General features: G+C 44.7%; 1 protein-coding gene across 1 annotated transcript in view; it reads right to left on the bottom strand.

Moving 5' to 3' along the window:
• Nucleotides 1-22,611, bottom strand: part of LOC115464835 (nuclear receptor subfamily 2 group E member 1) — a 106,562-nt gene that overhangs the window by 5,081 nt on the left and 78,870 nt on the right. The window contains exons 6-8 of the mRNA XM_030195194.1: nucleotides 21,557-21,653; nucleotides 21,060-21,209; nucleotides 9,245-9,350 (exon numbers count right to left, since the gene is read on the bottom strand). Coding sequence (XP_030051054.1) covers nucleotides 9,245-9,350; nucleotides 21,060-21,209; nucleotides 21,557-21,653 — 353 coding nt within the window. The remainder of the gene's footprint in view (nucleotides 1-9,244; nucleotides 9,351-21,059; nucleotides 21,210-21,556; nucleotides 21,654-22,611) is intronic.

The raw sequence follows: 22,611 nt of genomic DNA, 5'->3' as shown, positions 1-22,611 counted from the left end.
GTAGCAAAAACAAATTGTATTTTCCGTCGCTGCTCACTCCGCTCTGAGCCCGCCCTCAGCTCCCTGACAGCCCTCCATCCTGGCTCCCCCAAATAGATTTCTGAAAAATACGGCGCGTCGGAGGAGAAAGGAGGGGAAGACGACGTCACGCGAAAGCATCCAACGCTCGCGTGTGCAACCGAGAAAACCGGTAGGGGAGGAGGAGTGCTGACTGCACAACGTCATGCGGCGTCGGCGCCTATGCGCATGCATCTGCTCCACCTTCCCACTTTCACACGCTGGCGCCGTGGCGGACGCAGTACCGCCTATGCGCATGTGCTTCCATCTTCCCGCTTGCACGCGGTGCCGCCAGTGCCTGAACAGGATGGAATGTTGCAGAAGATCGCCCGGTTTGTGGTTGATGCAGGGCAGCCAGCTGTTCGGCGGCGGTGCTTGGCCTTGGCTGTGTGAGGCTGTTATGAAGAAAGTGAGCTGTTCTTCTTTCTTCATTTTTGGCTGCTGGCTTGGCTGTAGCGGTAAGGTAAGAAGGGTCCAGGGACTTTGTGGGGCATGCTGTGTGAGATTATTAAAAATAAATGCGTGGGCCATCTGTAGAAAGTCTAAAGCTGTTCCAGGAGGATAAGCATTAGGCAGTGCCTTAAAAGGTTAATGTAATCTCCCTCTGACTGACTTAATAAAGTTTTTTAAATTTATTTGAAAGCTTCCCATATCTAGATTTAAATATTATGAAAAATAACAATTGAACATCATTAAAACAGCTTAAAATTATTATAGTTGGTAGAGACAGTAGTTATAATCTCTGTATTTTGTGCTAATTTTCTACTCTGTTCTATACAATACAGTTGGAGAAATTTCAGTGAGAATAACCTGTTTCTTGAACTTAACTGTTCATCTGTGTCTGTAATCTGCCTTTGGGAAGCCTGGTGTTATACCTCTTGAAGGATCTACATATGGTCGTTAATAAAAGTAACTAATTGTGAACACTATCCTAAAAGAGTGTTTTGTGGCTCTACATGAGAATTATGATATTATGATCCCTTTTGTTGACGGTCTGCATTTTCCGTATGGGTGGTATATTGGTGTATTAGGTTCTGCCCAGTGTAATATTTATGGTACAGTAAGGTTCTGAGTGTGTTTTTGCACAACGTTGTGCATAGTGTTTTGCAGTTGAGCGATTGTGGTTAGTATATGCTTTGAGCAACAACTTTATTCTTTGACATATGATACATAGCTAATATCTAAATGTAATAAAAGGTATTAATTGTGATTGTTTTATTTTTACTCATTTTTTTTCTGTGTGTTGTCAGACAATTATGGATGTAAGCCCTGCCCCTGCCCCTGGCCCCACCCCTAACCCCGCCCCCTTTAGCCTCCCCAAACAGTTGGGCCACCAGCCTATGCTTATGTTGCTTCTTATTTTCTTCATTTGGGTCTTTTTTCCATTCTTTGAAGGACCATCTTTTGGCTGTAATGGCCTCTTTTACTTTTTTTTAATTTATTTTTTTTATTTGTTACATTTGTATCCCACATTTTCCCACCTATTTGTAGGCTCAATGTGGCTTACATAGTACCGGAGAGGCCTTTGCAGGCTCCGGTGTGAACAAATACAGGGTGATGTTGTGGTAAGATCAAGTTCATGTGGCACAGCCACATTAGGGAATCGGAGGACGGAAGAGTTGTGTTATGTTCATTACTTGCTTTAGTTTGGTTGTGTTGCAGAGAACGGAAGAGTTGTGTTATGCCCATTACGTGCTTTAGTTTGGTTGTGTTGCAGAGAACGGAAGAGTTGTGTTATGCCCATTACGTGCTTTAGTTTGGTTGTGTTGCAGAGAACGGAAGAGTTGTGTTATGCCCATTACGTGCTTTAGTTTGGTTGTGTTGCAGAGAACGGAAGAGTTGTGTTATGCCCATTACGTGCTTTAGTTTGGTTGTGTTGCAGAGAACGGAAGAGTTGTGTTATGCCCATTACGTGCTTTAGTTTGGTTGTGTTGCAGAAATTAGGTATTTAAGTAGGGTTTTACCTCCACCTTTTAACCATGCTGGCTGTTGTTTTCTCTTCTTTCCACTTTTGAAAATATGTGGAATGCATCTGGTCTGGGTTTCCAAGATGGTATTTTTAAATAATGTCCACACCTGATTTAAGTACATAAGTATTGCCATACTGGGACAGACCGAAGGTTCATAAAATCCAGCATCCTGTTTCCAACATTGGCCAATCCAGGTTACAACTACTTGGCAAAATCCCAAAACAGTACAATACATTTTATGCTGCTTATCCTAGAAATAAGCAGTGGACTTTCTCCAACTCCATTTTAATAATGGTTCATGGACTTTTCTTTTAGGAAACTATCCAAACCTTTTTTAAACCCCGCTAAGCTAACTGCTTTTACTACATTCTCTGGCAAAGAATTCCAGAGTTTAATTACAGGTTGAATGAAGAAATATTTTCTCTGATTCGTTTTAAATTTACCACTTTGTATACTTTGTAGCTTCATTGAGTGCCCCTTAGTATTTTTGGAAAGAGGACACAAGCGATTCATGTCTACCTGTTCCACTCCACTCATTATTTTATAGACTTCTATCATATCTCCCCTCGTTTGTCTTTTCTCCAGGCTGAAGAGTCATCGCCTCTTTAGCCTTTCCTCATAGGGAAGTCGTCCCATCCCCTTTTTCATTTTCATCGCAGTTCTCTGTACCTTTTCTAATTCCACTGTATCTCTTTTGAAATGCAGTGACCGGATTTGCACACAGTATTCAAGGTGCGGTTGCACCGTGGAGCGATACAAAGGCATTATAACGTCCTCATTTTTGTTTTCCGTTCCTTTCCTAATAATACCTAACATTCTATTTGCTTTCTTAGCTGCCGTTTCACACTGAGCAGAGGGTTTCAATGTATCATCAACGATGACACTAGATCCCTTTCCTGGTCGGTGACTCCTAATGTGGAACCTTCCGTTATGTAGCTATAGTTCAGGTCCCTCTTTCCCACATATATCACTTTGCACTTGCTCACATTAAACATCATCTGCCATTTAGACGCCCAGTCTCCCAGTCTCGTGAGGTCCTCTTGTCATTTTTCACAATTCTCTTGCGATTTAACGACTTTGAATAACTTTGTGTCATCAGCAAATTTAATTACCTCACTAGTTACTCCCATCTCTAGATCATTTACAAATATGTTAAAAAGCAGCGGTCCCAGCGCAGACCCCTGGGGAACCCCACGAACTACCCTTCTCCATTGAGAATACTGACCATTTATCCCTACTCCCTTTTTCTATCTTTTAACCTAATCTAGCCTCAAGAGAATGGACCTGCTCTCTGAGAGGTAGGAGCTCTTTGCATCGTGCACACAGCTGCAGAAGTTATAAATTAAATCTCAGCGCGAAAACACATATCTAGAAAACAGCTTCCACTAGCAAATAAGGGCTTTTGAATATCAGGCCATAGATTTTTTTTTTTTAAAGGGAACAAAGAGTTTGCATTGTGGTAGATCTATTTTCTTTTCAGCTCAGATTGATCCAACCCATTATATGGATGGAATCCCAGGGCCTGATTCACTGAGCCTTTTCCCATTTTTGCTTCCTGAACTTCTTTTGGGAGGACATGCCATGCATCCGTAACTCTTTCTGTGAAGACAGATTTCCTGGGGTTGTTTTTAATTCTAACCTTTTTGTAATCTGATATCTTGTCCTCTAATTCTAGAGCTTCTCTTCATATTTGTGTGCAGTGCTGCGTATATCCTGCAGCGCTATAAAAATGATTATTACTACTACTAGTACAGTAATTTGGAAAAGGGTTGTTTGTACTGTAATACCTTTCAAGTATTTAAGTCTATATCTTGAAATACAAATCAGTGCGTTCATCAACCTTTTCCTATACAAGCACACAGCTCTGGAATTCACTGCCACGTAACCTGAAATCGATCTATGAAATGACCAATTTCTGCAAACTCCTGAAAACTTATCTCCGACAAAATATATCATAAAGAACAACACGCATAACTCTACTTTCTTTAAGATACCCAGGAATGTTCTTTAATGTCTTTTGCTTTCACAGTATCATGCACCTAATGTCTATGGCCTTAACACTATCATGTATTTCACCATCATGTACCCAAAACTCGCTGTAAAACCAAATGTACATTCTCTTCTATTTCCAGTATCCACGATGAATTGTAAGCCACATTGAGCCTGCAAAAAGGGTGGGATACAAATGTAATAATAATAATAATAATCATATCCCCAATGCCCCTCTTTTTTCTAGGTTATACATATTTAGGATCTCGAGTATCTTGTTTGTCTTCTGATAAAGACCTCTTACCACTTGGTCACTTTGTTTTGTACAGATTCTGGCCTCTTTATATCCTTAGCAAGATACAGCCTCCAAAACTGAACAGAGTACTCCCAGTGAGGCCTCAGCAGTGTCTTGTACAGGGGCATTATTACCATCTCCTTCCTCTATGCAGCCTTCTTCTGACTTTGATCACCACCTTGTCATGTTAGTTTGCTACTTTGAGATCCTCAGTCACTAACACCCTAAGATCTCTCCTGGTACTATGCACATCAGCCTCTCGCATCTAGAGCATACAACTGCCTTGGGCTTGTTCATTTCTTCACCCCAAATGCAACACTCTGCACTTTTTTTGCATTAGAGGTTTCCTGCCATGAATTAACTAGTCTTCTAGATTTTGTAGATCACTTCTCATTTTGCCTACTTCCTCTAGGGTATACGCTCTGTTGCAGGTCTTTGTATGATCCTTGAAAAGGCAAATTATCCCTTCTAACCCTTAGGCAATATCGCTCACAAAGATACTGAACAGAATCGGGTCCAGGACCGAGCCCTGAGGAACTCCACTAATTACCTTTTCTTCCAAATGCATGCCATTTATCACTACTCTCTGTTGTCCAGATTAAGTCGGTTGACTAACAGTTAAGTACCCTAGAACCCACCTCCAAGCCACTCTAATTATGTATTCTATGAGGAATGGTATCGATCTTTTGCTGAAGTCCATGCACATCACATCCCGCTCTGTCTAGTGACCCAGTCAAAGAAATCAGATTTGTTTTGCATGATCTACCTCTAGTAAAACCATGTTGCTACGGATCTTGAAACCCGCTGGACAGTAATTAGCTCATTATCATTCTTCAACAGTGTCTCCATTATTTTTCCCACCACTGAGGAGAGTCTACCAGCCTGTAGTTTCCCATCTCTTCTTTGTTACCACTTTTGTGAAGAGGAACCACATCTGTCTTTCTCCAGTCACATGGAATCTCTTCCATCTCCAGAGGTTTGTTACCACTTTTGTGAAGAGGAACCACATCTGCCTTTCTCCAGCCACATGGAATCTCTTCCATCTCCAGAGGTTTGTTACCACTTTTGTGAAGAGGAACCACATCTGCCTTTCTCCAGTCACATGGAATCTCTTCCATCTCCAGAGGTTTGTTACCACTTTTGTGAAGAGGAACCACATCTGCCTTTCTCCAGTCACATGGAATCTCTTCCATCTCCAGAGGTTTGTTACCACTTTTGTGAAGAGGAACCACATCTGCCTTTCTCCAGTCACATGGAATCTCTTCCATCTCTAGAGGTTTGTTACCACTTTTGTGAAGAGGAACCACATCTGCCTTTCTCCAGTCACATGGAATCTCTTCCATCTGCAGAGGTTTGTTACCACTTTTGTGAAGAGGAACCACATCTGCCTTTCTCCAGTCACATGGAATCTCTTCCATCTGCAGAGGTTTGTTACCACTTTTGTGAAGAGGAACCACATCTGCCTTTCTCCAGTCACATGGAATCTCTTCCATCTCCAGAGGTTTGTTACCACTTTTGTGAAGAGGAACCACATTTTCTCCAGTCACATGGAATCTCTTCCATCTCCAGAGGTTTGTCAAGTATATCTTTCTAGGAGCTCTGTCAGAACCTCTCTGAGCTCATTCAGTATCCTGGGATTTATTCCATCCGGTCTCTGCAAGTTCTTCACAAAAATTGTCTTCCGTGAATGGTATTGTACCTATTTCATTTTGACATGCACTTTTGCTAGTTATATATGGTCCCTCTTTTAGATTTATTTTTATTTATTTATTACATTTGTACCCCGCGCTTTCCCACACATGGCAGGCTCAATGCGGCTTACATAGCAACAATATAAATAATTACAAAGTCGTAAGAAGAATATACAGTTTGTGTTAAACGCAAAACTAATGGGGGTTAACGGAAAGTAAGTTAAACATAGGAGGAATTGGGTTCAGAAGGAAAGGAGTGGGTCCTGGCGGGGTGGGTCCTGGCTGATATTCAGCTGAGACCTGCATAGGATCATCATGTGGGCCCTGGCTGAATATTGGCTGGGTCCTGTATAACGTTTTTTCTTTTTAAAGTCCCGTAATCCCCTCCCCCAGCCGCTGACACTTGCACCGCCCCCCCGACCTATGTGATAGATCTGGTCATCAAGTGGGGAGCAACAGGGGCGTAGCCAGCCAGCAGATTTTGGGTGGGCCTAGGCAAGAAGTGGGTGGGCACCAAATGTTCTCTCCCCCACCCCCACATCAAAAAAATATCTCAGCTGGTGGGAAAATGCTTCTCTCCAGTCTCCACCTTGGTAGTCTGCAGCAGGCATGTGCTGAAAACTGAGCATGTGGAGGTGCCAGTATTGTAGAGAGCAGCATTTTCATTACCATGTGCTACTGTTGGATGGGCCTGAGCCCTAACTGGGTGGGCCCTGGCCCACCCAGGCCCACCTGTGGCTAAGCCACTGCAACAGTGGCAGGAAAGAAGCCCACTCGCTCCTGCCCCTTGTGGCTGCCTTCAGAAAATGGCTGCCATGACCTCTCAGAGTGTTAGATATAAACTGGCACAGTCTCTCCCAGGATGGATGTAGATGTTTGGAGTGTGACATATATGCTGGTGGGAGGAGGGGAGACAGGTGCAAATTCACTTGGCATGGATGTACCTATTCAGAATGTCACACGTTTGCCACAGAGCTGCCAAGGGGTCCTGATTTTTGAGAGGGAGATTTTAGTACGCGCCTCATCCCCGCCTCACTCCGACTTGGCTCTGCCCATACTACCTCTTGGCTGTGCCTCCTGGAACACCTCAATCCCACGACCATTCCAGAAAATATTTTATTTACACCCGTGACAGAAGGGATGTGTAAAAGGGAGTGTTTCAGTTCACTCTATTGCACCCCCTATCCAGCATCTATTCCCCCCAGGGACATAACCATGAGGGGGCCTTGGCCCTCCACTTTGAGTTTAAGCCCACTCCAAAATTGTGGCACTGGTTGAATCGCTGGCGGAGCTGCCCAAGCCCTTCTAGTTGAAGTCCACTGCATGAGCCTCTTACCGTGCTGTTTGAGCAGTGCAGCAGTTGGCAGCGTGCTTCAGCCTCCGATACCGGCCCTCCTGCATATGCTCAGTTCAGGCACTTGAAAATGGAAAATAAGATGATACCTTTTTACTGTAGTAGCCTAACACTCTTTTCAATGAAGCTTTCAGAAGCCAAAACCTCCTGCCTCAGGTCAGGTCATGACAGTATACTCCTCTCCTGACCTGAGGAAGGAAGTATTGATCTCTGGCTAATCAAAAATATATTAAAATCAGTCCAAGATAAAGGTATCACCTTATTTTCTTTTTTTGTGGTTTATTTGCATTTATTAACCTTTTATTAACACAGCTACCACATTACCTTTTCCTAAATTAAAAATAAAATTATTTTCTGTACCTTTCTTTGTTGTCTGGCCATTTACTTTTTCTAACTGTGTTGCTCCCAGTCTCTTGATTCTGCTTTCTTTCGTCTTCTCTTAACTCCCTTGCCAGGGTTTCCTGTCCATTTGTCATTTTTCTGCCTCTCTGTCCAGATTTAATTCATTCTTACTATCCATTTTTAATTTCCCTCTTTTTACTTCATCTACCTACGGCTTTTCATCACCTGTGTTCTCCCCGTGCCCCTTCCTCTTATTCTCCATGCCTTCACTAACTTTATCCTCTTCCCCCTTTTCATCCAGTATCTCCCCTTCTCTCCCCATCCTTCCAGTGTCTCTCCCTCTTTCTCTCTGCATCCTTCCATCCAGCATCTCCTCTTTCTCTCCTACCCTTCCATCCAGTCTCTTCCCTCTTTCTCTCCTACCCTTCGATCCAGTCTCTTCCCTCTTTCTCTCCCCATCCTACCCATCTACCCTCTCCCAATCCTTCCATCCAGTCTCTTCCCTTTCTCTCCCCATCCTACCCATCTACCCTCTCCCAATCCTTCCATCCAGTCTCTTCCCTCTTTCTCTCCCCATCCTACCCATCTACCCTCTCCCAATCCTTCCATCCAGTGTCTCCCTCTATCTCCCCTTCCTTCTAGCCAGTTCTCTCTCTCCCCTTTTCCATTCAGCTTGTCCCCTCTCTCCCCATCCTTCCAGTCTCTTCCCTCTTTCTCTCCTACCCTTCCATCCAGTCTCTTCCCTCTTTCTCTCCTACCCTTCCATCCAGTCTCTTCCCTCTTTCTCTCCCCATCTACCCTCTCCCAATCCTTCCATCCAGTGTCTCCCTCTATCTCCCCTTCCTTCTAGCCAGTTCTCTCTCTACCCTTTTCCATTCAGCTTGTCCCCTCTCTCCCCATCCTTCCAGTGTCTTTTCTTTCTCTCCTTACCCTTCTATCCAGCATCTTCCCTCTTTCTCTCTCTGCACCTCTGTTCCATTCAGCCTCCCTACTCTTCTTTTATTTTCTCCCCTCTGCTCTCTCCATTTAGCACCTCCTGCCTTCCTCTCCACTCCCTTTCCCCCTTTCCTTGCCACACAGTGTTTCCTGGCCACTGCTGCTTCTCCCGATGAGCAGCAGCAGCCATGGCAAAACAAGAAAAGCAAGCATGGGGCCACAGCAGCCTTCAGGCATGCACTGTCGGCTCTGCCATCCTCTGCCCCTGCTGACGTCAATTTCCCGTTCCAGGGGCAGAGGAGCAGCAGAGTCAACAGCGCATGCCTGAAGGCTGCTGCGGCCCTGCGCTTGCTTTTCTTGTTTAGGCCACGGTCGCAGGTACTCATCAAGAGAAGCAGCGGCAGTGGGATCCCTTGGCGCGTGTGCCTCAGCGGGAGATGACCCGCTGAATGCGGGAGACTTGGCAGGTCTGGTGCCAAGGCGTAGGAGAGGGAAGTGTGAGGTGACTGGGGATGCATGCCCAGTCTCACCTATTGTAGATTTAGTATCAAATCTATGACCCTTTATGCGGGGGAAGGGGGGGGGGGGGGGGAGACAGACATTGGCTCACCTGGTGTGGATGTAACTGTTCAGAGTGAGTTGAGCTTCATCCTGCAGGGCCGAGATTGCACCAGCATTGCGGAAACTCCGTAGCTCTGACCCGCTGTGTGTGGGCACTGGAAAACAGAGCGGTCAAGTTACTGGATCTGCTCCAGCAGTTCTAAGGGATTTAATACAGGAGGTGAGCTATGCAGAGAGTGGGTAATTTTTAAAACCATTCTTGTGTGTAAAATACTCTTATATAAGTAGGCCCTGCCTAAAAGTGAGTGTGTTGCAAACCAGCTCACACTTTTACAGGAGACAGGCACAGTGGTAGCGTTAGGACTGAGTGGGCAGAATTGCACCAACACTTCAAACTCCCTGGGCCTACTGAACACACTGCAAATGACCCTTCCTTGGACAGAGTACAGGAGCTTGGCACCCACAGAGCTGTTTATAAAAGCACCAAAACTAGAAGCCTCCCTTCTCCCTTGATATTAGGGGCTCTGTTATAAAATTAACCCTAAGCTTCACATAGCAATGACGTGGGTTGTTAAAGCAGCAATTCCAACTACGTTCTTTAAAACAGCAAATGGGATCTCCTCCGTCCCCTTTTTAGTTTTATTCAGGTTACAGTGTGTAGGTTCCTTCCCCAGAGGACTTACAATCTGAGACCCTCATTTACTAAGCTCTGTGAATGTGATTTTAAAGCAAGTCTCATGATTTTCACTGGAACCCATTTACAAACTGTGTACTTAACTCAAAATAATGCAACTTAGGAAAGGTGGTGATATATCAAATATATATCAAATCTAAATCTACATATTTCCCTCAACTTTTCCTTCATAGGCACTCAATTGTGGAATGCTTTACCCAAATTAGTAAAAACAACGCAGAACTATCTACATTTCAGAAAGGTTTTTTTTTGTTGTTGTTACATTTGTACCCCGCACTTTCCCACTCTTGGCAGGCTCAATGAAGTCAACCCTGTTCAAAAAGGCTTATTCTCCAGGCTCAACATAATTAAGATTAACTTATAGTTTCAAATAATTCATGGTCACTAATACCTTATATTTTCTTTACTATCTTGTGTTTAAACTGATACCAAATTGTCTATAATCTTACTGTTATACTGTATAATTGTACTTTTTGTACTGTAGCCCTAATGCAGTTTTGTGTAAGCCACATTGAGCCTACAACTAGTGGGAAAATGTGGGGTATAAATGTATTAAGTAAATAAATTAAGTACCAATTAAACATTTAATAGGGTGCGAGGCAATGAAGCGTGAAGCTACTTGCCCAGAGTCACATCAATAGGTTGAAAAGATAAACCTTGCTTTCTCTACCTCACCACCTCTCCCTCCACTAGTCCATTCGCCTCTCTCTCCTTCCCCTCATTCCCTTTCCTCCTTTCCTCCTTTCCTGAAGTTACTATTGAGGAAACTACACTTCTCCTTTCTTCCTCAAAATGTACCACCTGTTCCTCTGATCCCATTCCCACCCACCTTCTTAATGCCATCCCACCTGCTCTTATTCCTTTTATCTGTCACATTCTCAACCTCTCACTTTCCACTGCGACTGTCCCTACTGCCTTTAAACATGCTGTGGTCACACCTCTCCTTAAGAAGCCTTCACTCGACCCTACTTGTCCCTCTAATTACCGACCTATCTCCCTCCTTCCCTTTCTCTCCAAATTACTTGAGCGTGCTGTTCACCGCCGCTGCCTTGATTTTCTCTCCTCACATGCTATTCTTGACCCACTACAATCTGGTTTTCGCCTTCTCCACTCAACCGAAACTGCGCTTACTAAAGTCTCCAATGACCTATTACTGGCTAAATCCAGAGGTCTCTATTCCATCCTCATTCTTCTTGATCTTTCCGCTGCTTTTGACACTGTCGATCACAGCATACTCCTTGATACCCTGTCTTCACTTGGATTCCAGGGCTCTGTCCTTTCCTGGTTCTCTTCCTCCGCACCTTTAGTGTTCACTCTGGTGGATCCTCTTCTACTTCTATCCCTCTGCCTGTCGGCGTACCTCAGGGTTCTGTTCTTGGTCCCCTCCTCTTTTCTATCTACACTTCTTCCCTTGGTTCATTAATCTCATCCCATGGCTTTTCCTACCATCTCTATGCTGATGACTCCCAAATCTACCTTTCTACCCCTGATATCTCACCTTGCATCCAAACCAAAGTTTCAGCGTGCTTGTCTGACATTGCTGTCTGGATGTCTCAATGCCACCTGAAATTAAATATGACCAAAACCGAGCTTCTCATTTTCCCCCCCAAACCCACCTCCCCGCTCCCCCCGTTTTCTATTTCTGTTGATGGCTCTCTCATTCTCCCTGTCTCCTCAGCTCGAAACTATGGGGTCATCTTTGACTCTTCTCTCTCCTTCTCTGCTCATAACCAGCAGATTGCCAAGACCTGTCGTTTCTTTCTTTACAACATCCATAAAATCCGCCCCTTTCTTTCCGAGCACTCTACCAAAACCCTCATCCACACCCTTGTCACCTCTCGTTTAGACTACTGCAATCTGCTTTTTGCTGGCCTCCCACTTAGTCACCTCTCCCCTCTCCAGTCGGTTCAAAACTCTGCTGCCCGTCTCATCTTCCGCCAGGGTCGCTTTACTCATACTACCCCTCTCCTCAAGACCCTTCACTGGCTCCATATCTGTTTTCGCATTCTGTTCAAACTTCTTCTACTAACCTATAAATGTACTCATTCTGCTGCTCCCCAGTATCTCTCCACACTCGTCCTTCCCTACACCCCTTCCCGTGCACTCCGCTCCATGGATAAATCCTTCTTATCTGTTCCCTTCTCCACTACTGCTAACTCCAGACTTCGCGCCTTCTGTCTCACTGCACCCTACACCTGGAATAAACTTCCTGAGCCCCTACGTCTTGCCCCATCCTTGGCCACCTTTAAATCTAGACTGAAAGCCCACCTCTTTAACATTGCTTTTGACTCGTAACCACTTGTAACCACTCGCCTCCACCTACCCTCCTCTCTTTCTTCCCGTTCACATTAATTGATTTGATTTGCTTACTTTATTTATTTTTTGTCTATTAGATTGTAAGCTCATTGAGCAGGGGACTATGTTTGTGCAGCGCTGCGTATGCCTTGTAGCGCTATAGAAATGCTAAATAGTAGTAGTAGAAGTGGGATTTGCCTGCTGTTCTAGCCACTAGGCCAACCCTCCTCTGACTTGTCCTGTAAGTAGCTTCTAAGTTTCCTTTTGGTCTTACCCCTTGGTCTCCTTTCCTTTTCCCTATTAGATTTAAAAAAAAAAAATTTTTTTTTCAAGAAAGAGCTTTGCATCCCTCTTTTCTGATATCGCCTTCTTTTTTGAAAAATCCCCAACAAGCAACTTTTTGACAAAAGAACCTTTAGAACAAAAGGTTGTCTGGGTTTAAGAGACAGCAGCTCTGGACTACCATAAAGGAAGGTCTTCCCAGAAAGAGAGGTGAATACACAGAATGGTCTCTTGGGGGGGAAGGAGAGAGGGTAGCTGCCAAATTACTCAGTTCCAGAAGGGAGACGTTTTGGCCAATTCTCATTTTGAACTTATATTCCAAAGCAGTGTGGGACTTGTAGTCCCTGATTCCTACCTTTTGAAATTAGAGCTGCAGGTCCCATAATGCACCATGAAAAGATTGTCAGAAGAAACAAGGAAGCCATGATACAAATCCCATCTCTCCTACTGATGATTTTATTTTTGTTACATTTGTACCCCGCGCTTTCCCACTCATGGCAGGCTCAATGCGACTTACATGGGGCAATGGAGGGTTAAGTGACTTGCCCAGAGTCACAAGGAGCTGCCTGTGCCTGAAGTGGGAACCGAACTCAATTCCTCAGGACCAAAGTCCACCACCCTAACCACTAGGCCACTCTTCCACTGTTGCTACTATCTGAGATTCCACTAGCAACATTCCATGTAGAAGTCGGCCCTTGCAGATCACCAATGTGGCCACGCAGGCTTCTGCTTCTGTGAGTCTGACGTCCTGCACGTATGTGCAGGACGTCAGACTCACAGAAACAGAAGCCTGCGCAGCCTTCTACATGCAACATTCCATGTAGAATGTCCAATAGTAGCAACATTCCACGTAGAATCTCCAATAGTATCTGTTTTATTTTTGTTACATTTGTACCCTGCGCTTTCCCACTCATGGCAGGCTCAATGCGACTTACATGGGGCAATGGAGGGTTAAGTGACTTGCCCAGAGTCACAAGGAGCTGCCTGTGCCTGAAGTGGGAATCGAACCCAGTTCCCCAGGACCAAAGTCCACCACTCTAACCACTAGGCCACTATGATGTTTGTGAGTGTAGGGAAATCACTTTATCTCCCTTATCCAGAGGTATTTACCTAGACTGGAAGATCTTCGGGGTTGGGACTCATCACACAGTGCCGATACATATTTAGCATTTCCTCTAAGGTACTTTTCAGTTCTTCATGCTTCACAAGTTCTGAGGGGGATCCAAACAGCAGCACCCTGTCCGTAGTACCTGAAGATTGGAGGGTGGCCAATGTGACGCCGATTTTTAAAAAGGTTCTAGGGGTGATCTGGGAAATTATAGACCGGTAAAGCCTGACGGTGCTGGGCAAAATAGTGGAAACTATTATAAAGAATAAAATTATAGAACACGTAGATTAATGGGACAGAGGCAGCATGGGTTCAGCCGAGGGAAGTCTTGCCTCACTAAATATGCTTCATTTCTTTGAAGGCGTGAATAAACATGTGGATAAAGGTGAGCCAGTTGATGTAGTGTATCTAGATTTTCAGAAAGCTTTTGATAAAAGTTTCTCATAAGTTTCTGAGATAATTAAGGAGTCATGGGATAGGAGGCAAAGTTCTGAAGTGGATTAGGAATTGGGTACTGGACAGAAAACAGTGGGTAGGATTCAGTAGTCATTTCTCTCAATGGAGGAGGGTGAACAGTGGAATGCCACTGGGACTGGTACTATTTAACTTATTTATAAATGATATGAAAATTGGAACAATGAGTGAGGTGATCAAATTTGCAGATGATACAAAACTATTCAAGGTTGTTAAAACACATGTGGATTGTGAAATATTGAGGAAGACCTTAGGAAATTGGAAGACAGGGCATCCAAATAGCAGATTAGATTTAATGTGGACAAATGCATGGTGAAGCATATTGGAAAGAATAATCTGAATCACAGTTACCTGATGCTAGGGTCCACCTTGGGGGGTCAGCACTCAAGAAAAGATCTGTGTCGTTGTAGATAATACGCTGAAATCTTCTGTTCAGTGTGCAGCGGTGGCCAAAAAAGCAAACAGGATGCTTGGAATTATTAGGAAAGGGATGCTGAATAAAACCAAAAACACTATAATGCCTTTGTATTGCTCCATGGTGCATCCGCACCTTGAGTATTGTGCTCAGTTCTGGTCGCCGTATCTCAAAAAAGATATAGCGGAATTGGAACAGGTTCAAAGAAGAGCAACCAAAATGATTAATGGGATGGAACTCCTCTCGTATGAGGAAAGGCTAAAGAGGTTAGGGCTCTTCAGCTTAGAAAAGAGATGAATGAGGGGCGATATGAGTGAGGTCTACAAAATCCTGAGTTGTGTAGAATGAGTAGAAGTAAATCCATTTTTTATTCGTTCCAGAAGTACAAAGACTAGGGGACACTTGAAGTTACATGGAAATACTTTTAAAACAAATAGGGCAAAATATTTTTTCACTCAACGAATAGTTAAGCTGTGGATCTCTTTGCTGGAGGAGGTAGTAACAGCAGTTAGCGTATCTGGGTTTAAAAAAAGGTTTGGACAAATTCCTGGAGGAAAAGTCCATAGTCTGCTATTGAGATAGACATGGGAAGCAACTGGGATTTGTAGTATGGAGTGTTGCCGTTATTTGGGTTTCTGCCAGGTACTTGTGACCTGGCTTGGCCACTGTTTAGAAAACAGGATACTGGGTTAAATGGACCATTGGTCTGACCCAGTATGGCCTACTCTTATGTTCTCATGTTGTTCAATTTCATACCAGTCTTAAGAACATAAAAGTTGCCATATTGGGACAGATTGAAGGTCCATTAAGTCTAGTGTCCTGTTTCCAACAGTGGCCAATCCAGGTCACAAGTACCTGGCAAGATCCCAAAACAAAAAACTAGATTTTATGCAGGTTATCCTAGAAATAAGCAGTGGATTTTCTCAAGTCCATCCTAATGATCCCTTATGGACTTTTAGGAAATTATCCAAACCTTTTTAAAACCCTGCTAAGCTAATTGCTGAACTGGACTGGGAGATCAGAGCATAAAGAAATCTTTGGACATGAGTTCAAAGCTTATGAACCTGAGCAAATCACTTAATCTCCCTGTGCTTCAGTTCTAATCCCCAGTCCTCTTACCGTGTGCTTTTGACAGGACCTGACTGAAAAGACGATGGGTTTTCTTGGCCATATAGGGGGCAATTCTATAAATAGGTAGTAGAAGGTAGGTGCCCAAATTACGTGTGCTGTGCGCCTTTCCTGAAAGAGCACTACGCGTGTTCTTACAGAACGCTAACCTAAGTCAACATCCACTTGCCTATATTTAGGAATACCCACTTATGCCATGCCAATAGATGGCATAAATGTTTGCACTGCAATATGTAAATGTTGGATATGCCCAGGGTCACTGCTGCTGGGCCCCCAGTAGAGCAAGGAGGCCAGTGCCCACGGTACTGCGGCAGCGCAGCCTATGGAAATCGCTGCCATCTTTTGGGAAAAAAAAGGTAAACGTGGAGAATAGAGAATGACATGAGGATAAAATTTGTCTCTGTCTCCACCCCATCCCCGCAGGCTCTGCCCCCGCTCCATCCCCATGGGCTCTGTCTTCATCTGCAGAAGCCTCAAACAATTATGATTTTATATTTAAATTTTTTTTATTAAAGTATAAAAAGGAACAATATGCTGAGCAACTGTTGTGTATAAATTGCAAATAGAAAACAATAGTAACAGTGATCAGCTATAAAAAAAAACCCTCCCACCACCACTGCCCTCTACCCTTCCAACCCCAACAATAGCTGACTTCTACTACCCCAAGGAATCCTAATCCACCCTGTTAAAATGTCCAGGGGTGCAAAATACAACCCGTGAGGGGAGAAATATGCCCTATGAAGCACTTATGATTTTTTAATCTACTACTACTACTTATCATTTCTAAAGCGCTACTAGACGTACGCAGCGCTGTACACTTGAATCTGCGGATGAATAAGAAGTCATCAACAATCTCAGGATTCAATCTAGCTCTCCTGTCTTCCACTGTCCTTCCTGGAATAGAAGTTGTCTTCTTAGAAGATGTGCTGGTGGCAGGAAGTACAGGATCTTCCCCCCCCCCCCCCCCCCCCCACTCCAATGCAAATTTTGCTAGCTCCGGCCAGTATGTTTGCTTGTTTATCCAAAAAATAAAAATATTGTCATCTGCATCAATCAAACATAAATAGTCCCCATCCCCGCGGGATCTGTCCCTGCCCCGTTCCCATGGGCTCTGTCCCCGTCCCTGAGGTTACCTCGGGTCATTCTCTAGCGGAGAAGAGGGAGATGCCAGACCAGGCAGGGGCAGCATCTCATCCCTGGCTTGGGTGGCAGATTGCCTTGGGCCACCCCTGCTCGATGCTATTCTATAAAGGGTAATTTGGGATAAGCAATGTTTATAGAATAACCAGTGGCGTACCAAGGGGGGGCGGTGGGGTGGTCCGCCCCGGGTGCATGCCGCTGGGGGGTGCCGCGGTGCGCGCCTGCTGTGAGAGTTCGCTAACTTCTCTCGTTCGCTGCAGCTCCCTCTGCCCCAGAACAAGTTACTTCCTGTTCCGGGGCAGAGGGAGCTGCAGCGAACGAGCAAAGTTAGTAAACTCGCAGCAGGCGCGCGCTGCGGCAACCCCCCCCCCCAGCGGCATGCACCCGGGGGGGGGGCTCTTTCGCGGGGGGGGGCTCTTTCATGGAGGGGGTCTTTCTCTGGGGGGGGGGGCACTGCACCCGGGGGGGGGGGGGCGCCGCCCCGGGTGTCCGCCCCCCACTGAGAATAACATTTTGCCGATCTCGGTGCTCAGCTTTGGGAATGAGGACTTACGCTAGCTGAAACCCAGTGTAAGTCCTGGTGTGTAACTTGGTCATGGATCCCACTGTTCTGTAACACTACATCCATATGCAACTGACCTCATCCATGCTCCCCACATGGCCATGCCCCTTTTGAGTTAAATGTGATCCAATTTAGGTGCCTATTGTTATAGAACAGCACATAGACAGATCATAATGAGTGCTAATGGAGTAATTGTTAGCTCCTTATTTTGGATGCCGATCTGGAATCCAAGCCCAATTTTGGGCGACCTTTATAAAATCCCGAGGTAAGTGAGCTGCGTACTAAAATAATGCAGTGCCGCTGAGCACGTGGCTAGCGCTAGCAGTCGCACAGGCACAGCTAACGTTCTGTAACTTACACGCAGAATTTGCGCCAGACTATAGGTGACCTGATAGGGGTGACATGATACAGACGTTCAAATATTTGAAAGGTATTAATCCGCAAACAAACCTTTTCTGGAGACGGGAAGGTGGTAGAAGTAGAGGATATGAATTGAGGTTGAAGGGGGGCAGACTCAGGACTAATGTCAGGAAGTATTTTTTCACGGAGAGGGTGGTGGATATGTGGAATGCCCTCCCGCGGGAGGTGGTGGAGATGAAAACAGTAATGGAATTCAAACGTGCGTGGGATAAACACAAAGGAATCCTGATTAGAAGGACTGAATCTACAGAATCTTAGTGGAGATTGGGTGGCGACGCCGGTATTTGGAGAATAAAACTGGTGCAGGGCGCACTTCTATGGTCTGTGCCCTGAGAAAGGCAAGGAGAAATCAAACTCTGGTATACATATAAAGTATCACATACCATGTAAATGAGTTTATCTTGTTGGGTAGACTGGATGGACCGTTCAGGTCTTTATCTGCCGTCATTTACTATGTTACTATGACCTGGTATAGAATGAGAGGGGAGGGCTTAATTTTGTAAACAATTTGAGCATGTGGAGCAGTAGATATTAGGGAGAATGGAACAGGATCATAACTTAGCACTGAATGTAGTGTAGGTACTTCTACCACATATAACACGCACAAAATGACTCCTCCCCCAAAGCCAGTGTAATATCGTGCCGTACCTTTCAGGGAGGTTATTTTAGACAGGCACATCCTGTAGGTGTGTATGTATGCCTATGTGCCTGTGGTGCTGGCTGGGGCCGTCCTTTGAAATTCACTGGTACTGTCCGGATAGTGCTGTGGCTGTCTGTGGGGCAGAGTGGCAAATGATCCACATAGCAGTGATATCCAGATAACTTAGGACTGCATTTTATCTGGCTTATTATCCTGATCGTGGCATTGGATATCTCTGGGTAATACCGCGGGCCACTGCTGTGCATTGATATTCACTGCTGGCCATTATTCAGATATCGCAGGGGTGGGAAACAGTGGCGTAGCTAGGTGGGGCGCCAGAAGAGCGGCCGCTCCCCCAAACAGAGTTCTGCAAGCACCTATTTTTTTCTTGCCGTGTTTCACTGAAAATGTGTGCCGTCAGAAGTCTGCTCTCGCACTGTTTTCGCGTCCCCTGTGCCGTCAGCCTGGCTCCGCTTATGGTGGGCAACCTTGGTCTCAGAGGGTCACAACCCAGTTGGGTTTTCAAGATGTCCGCAACGCAAATGCATGAGAGCTATTTGCATACAACGGAAGCAGTTATTGCAAATCAATTTTTGTGCTTTATGCGTTGCGGACATCTTGAAAACCCAGCTGGGTTGTGACCCTCAAAAACCTGAGATTTGGGACGGGAATATCCACAAAATTTCTAACCGCTGGGCCCACCTTTCAAAAAAAACAAAACATTCCAGCTGTGTGGTGACTGAATATTGACCTGTATGTTAGTAAATTAGCCTCCTTGAAAGACAATTTTACAACCTACAGGTAAATAGTTTTCCCTCTACAGTTACTAATGAGATTTCAAGAACAGAAGTGTACGTTGTCATTCCATTTTGACAATTGCAGCAGGGAATTCATGTGCTTTGGCATGCACACATTTTCTGTGTTCATTAACATGCATACATATGTATTTGCAAAAGTGTATGCATGGCTGAAAGCACAATCCCATCCCTGGGAACATATGTGTATAAGTTTGTACACATCAGATGTGTATTTTATAAACATGTCTTTCAGTGCATAAAGAAGTGTGTTTTATTTTTTTTATTACATTTGTACCCCGTGCTTTCCGACTCATGGCAGGTTCAATGCAGCTTACATATTGTATACAGGTACTTATTTGTACCTGGGGCAATGGAGGGTTAAGTGAGTCACAAGGAGCTGCCTGTGCCTGAAGTGGGAATCGAACCCAGTTTGTCAGGACCAAAGTCCACCACTCTAACCACTAGGCCACTCCTCCACTATTGCTACTATTTGAGATTCTACATGGAATGTTGCTATTCCACTAGCGCAACATTCCATGTAGAAGTCGGCCCTTGCAGATCACCAATGTGGCCGCGCAGGCTCTGCTTCTGTGAGTCTGACAGAAACAGAAGCCTGCACAGCCTTCTACATGGAATGTTGCTAGTGGAATAGCAACATTCCATGTAGAATCTCCAATAGTAGCAACATTCCATGTAGAACCTCCAATAGTAGCAACGTTCCATGTAGAATCTCAAAGAGTAGCAACATTCCATGTAGAATCTCCAATAGTATCTATTTTATTTTTGTTACATTTGTACCCTGCGCTTTCCCACTCATGGCAGGCTCAATGCGGCTTACATGGGGCAATGGAGGGTTAAGTGACTTGCCCAGAGTCACAAGGAGCTGCCTGTGCCTGAAGTGGGAATCAAACTCAGTTCCTCAGTTCCCCAGGACCAAAGTCCACCACCCTAACCACTAGGCCACATTTAGAAATAGAAACTGTTGAATTGATTTGCACTTTTCTGACTACTGACAAGCATGACCTATGACCTACAAAGCTAAAGCTATTTATTTATTTATTTTTTATTTATTTGTACCCCACATTTTCCCACCTTTTTGCAGGCTCAATGTGGCTTACAGTGTATGGAAATGAGAGCGTCTTTTTCTGATTACCTTGCCTGATCACCCTGCCTAATTTTTTTTTCTTACATTTGTACCCCGCGCTTTCCCACTCATAGCAGGTTCAATGCGGCTTACATATTATATACAGGTCCTTATTTGTACCTGGGGCAATGGAGGGTTAAGTGACTTGCCCAAAGTCACAAGGAGCTGCCTGTGCCTGCAGTGGGAATCGAACCCAGTTCCCCAGGACCAAAGTCCACCACTAGGCCACTCCTCCACTCCAATTGTTTTATTGCCTAATTAGTTTATTGTCTAATTGCTCTTTCATCTGATTGCTTTGTTATGATCTGTACTGGAATAGAGACTATCCCTTTGGAAGGAAAATGGCTTCTATCTTTTCTGTCACCCCATATTTCGGGGGTGGCTGGTCCACTGTATTTTGGGGTGGGTGTAAGGAGGTAGAAACCCTATTTGCCCCATATTTCCTATGGTAAGTAGAAATATATCAGAGAAATAATTCCCACATAATTACAGCCCTCACTGATACCAGGTTGTCAGAGGGGGCCATATAGGCACAAACTCCACATATACAACTTGCACACCCTCAAACTATTATTACATTCTAGATCACAGGTAAGAATCACGGTGAAATAGCGAGCCTCCTAAAAATTGTTCATCTGCTGAGTGACTTGTCTAAAAGCAAACGTGAATCTTGGTCCCTTGCATAGCTGCTTTACAGAGATCAGGAGAAGACAGGTGACCTGCCCTTGCCCCACCCTATTTTCCCCCCTCCCCACCAGTACTTACCGGCTTTGAAAGTGACGATACATTTCAGGCAGGCGAATTCCGTGGCATCAAGCCGCAGGTGCCGGAACCGGGCCACCACCTCCTGCAAGGCTTGGATCTCGGCAAGGATCCGGCTCAGCTTCTGTGAGTCTGTATGTTCACTGTTCATGCCTACAGGAGAGACAAGAGGAAAGGGTTTGCTGCCTCCGCTTCCAGAACCCCTCAGAAGCTGTCGCTCCCTAAGACTGGATTCTAGGCCCAGCTGAGTTTAGGAAAGTTAACATCACATCTTTCAGGAGGATGGCAACTGCACTAATTTGCATCTAAATAATAACAAGCCAAGCAGGCATGAATACAACAAGAAAACATTATTTGCATTTAAATATAGATTTCTAAGTGACAGGTATATGCTATTGTTCAGCATGGATTTGTTATTCCCTGCATGCTGTGCTTCTTTTCCAGTGATGCATTTTGATGTTAATTTCTAGAACAAAGTCATTAAATCCAGCAGTTCTTACCAGATACAGCCAACAGTGTGTTCACGTCAACGGGAATGGCCCATTGTGCAATCCCAAGAACAAACAGCTCCCGCCATGCATCTTCCAGAAGCATCAGCTACCCTCGGTCAAGAGATGAGAGACTGATCAGTAACATTGGCCAGAAGACTTTAACTGCTAAACTGAAAATAAAACAAAATATGAGTCCATAATGTCAATATGGGGGAAAGAAAAGGTGCCAATTGTCAAGCAGGTCGGAAACATCAACGTGAATGTTCTGGAGGGCAAAGAAATCTGGAGATTCAGGAGTCATCATTGTCCGATCGCAACCCGTATACTTTCAATACAGGCACGTCGCTTGGTAGGTGGATGTGGAAGTTGGTAAGGCAGAGGTAACAACTCTTGAACTGCCTTTGCCGCTTGTGGTTGGAGTCGTGGTGTTGATGATGGACTGGGGGTAAATGGAAGCTCTGAAGAATCCGGGAGAGATGGGAACTCTGAAGAATCTAACAGGGCAGGATTTTCACAATGACCTGGGCGAGGAATCAGTAGAAGTGACAGTTGCTGCTGGTCTGATGAGGGAAGTGGCTGGTTCTGAGGTGGTTGGGCTGGTAACATCTGGTTCTGCGGCCAGATAAACCCCTACATCTTTCAAATGGACCCAAGACTTGTGGTCCTTTAGCTTGCAAGTCGTAAAGGATATTGGTACGACCTGGAAGGGTCTAACATAATTTGGGCCTGGACAGATCTTGAGGACGTAATACTTGCGGCGTACAAATTTGTGTCTTTCCATGTCTCTCTCCTAGGCTTGCACAATCATAATTAGCCCATCAGGAAGGAACAGGAGATCAAGGGAGGATAAAGTCAGTCTCAGATAATTCTATGGTTGAATCAGCTAAGTTTGGTTATACAATAGCGAAATAATAGTATACCTGAATGATACCCAAACAGGGAGCTAAATGTCTATAGCATCTAAAACATGTTACATTTGCTAATACATGGCTATATCTTGGTGGACATAATCAGTGTGAATTGAATAAGCAAAAATAATATATAGAAAGTCTGCTAAATATGAG

This window comes from Microcaecilia unicolor, chromosome 3 (assembly GCF_901765095.1).
Source record: "Microcaecilia unicolor chromosome 3, aMicUni1.1, whole genome shotgun sequence".
Lineage (NCBI taxonomy): Eukaryota > Metazoa > Chordata > Amphibia > Gymnophiona > Siphonopidae > Microcaecilia > Microcaecilia unicolor.
Note: the sequence above shows the minus strand (reverse complement) of the source record. Positions and strands in the feature narration are given on the sequence as shown.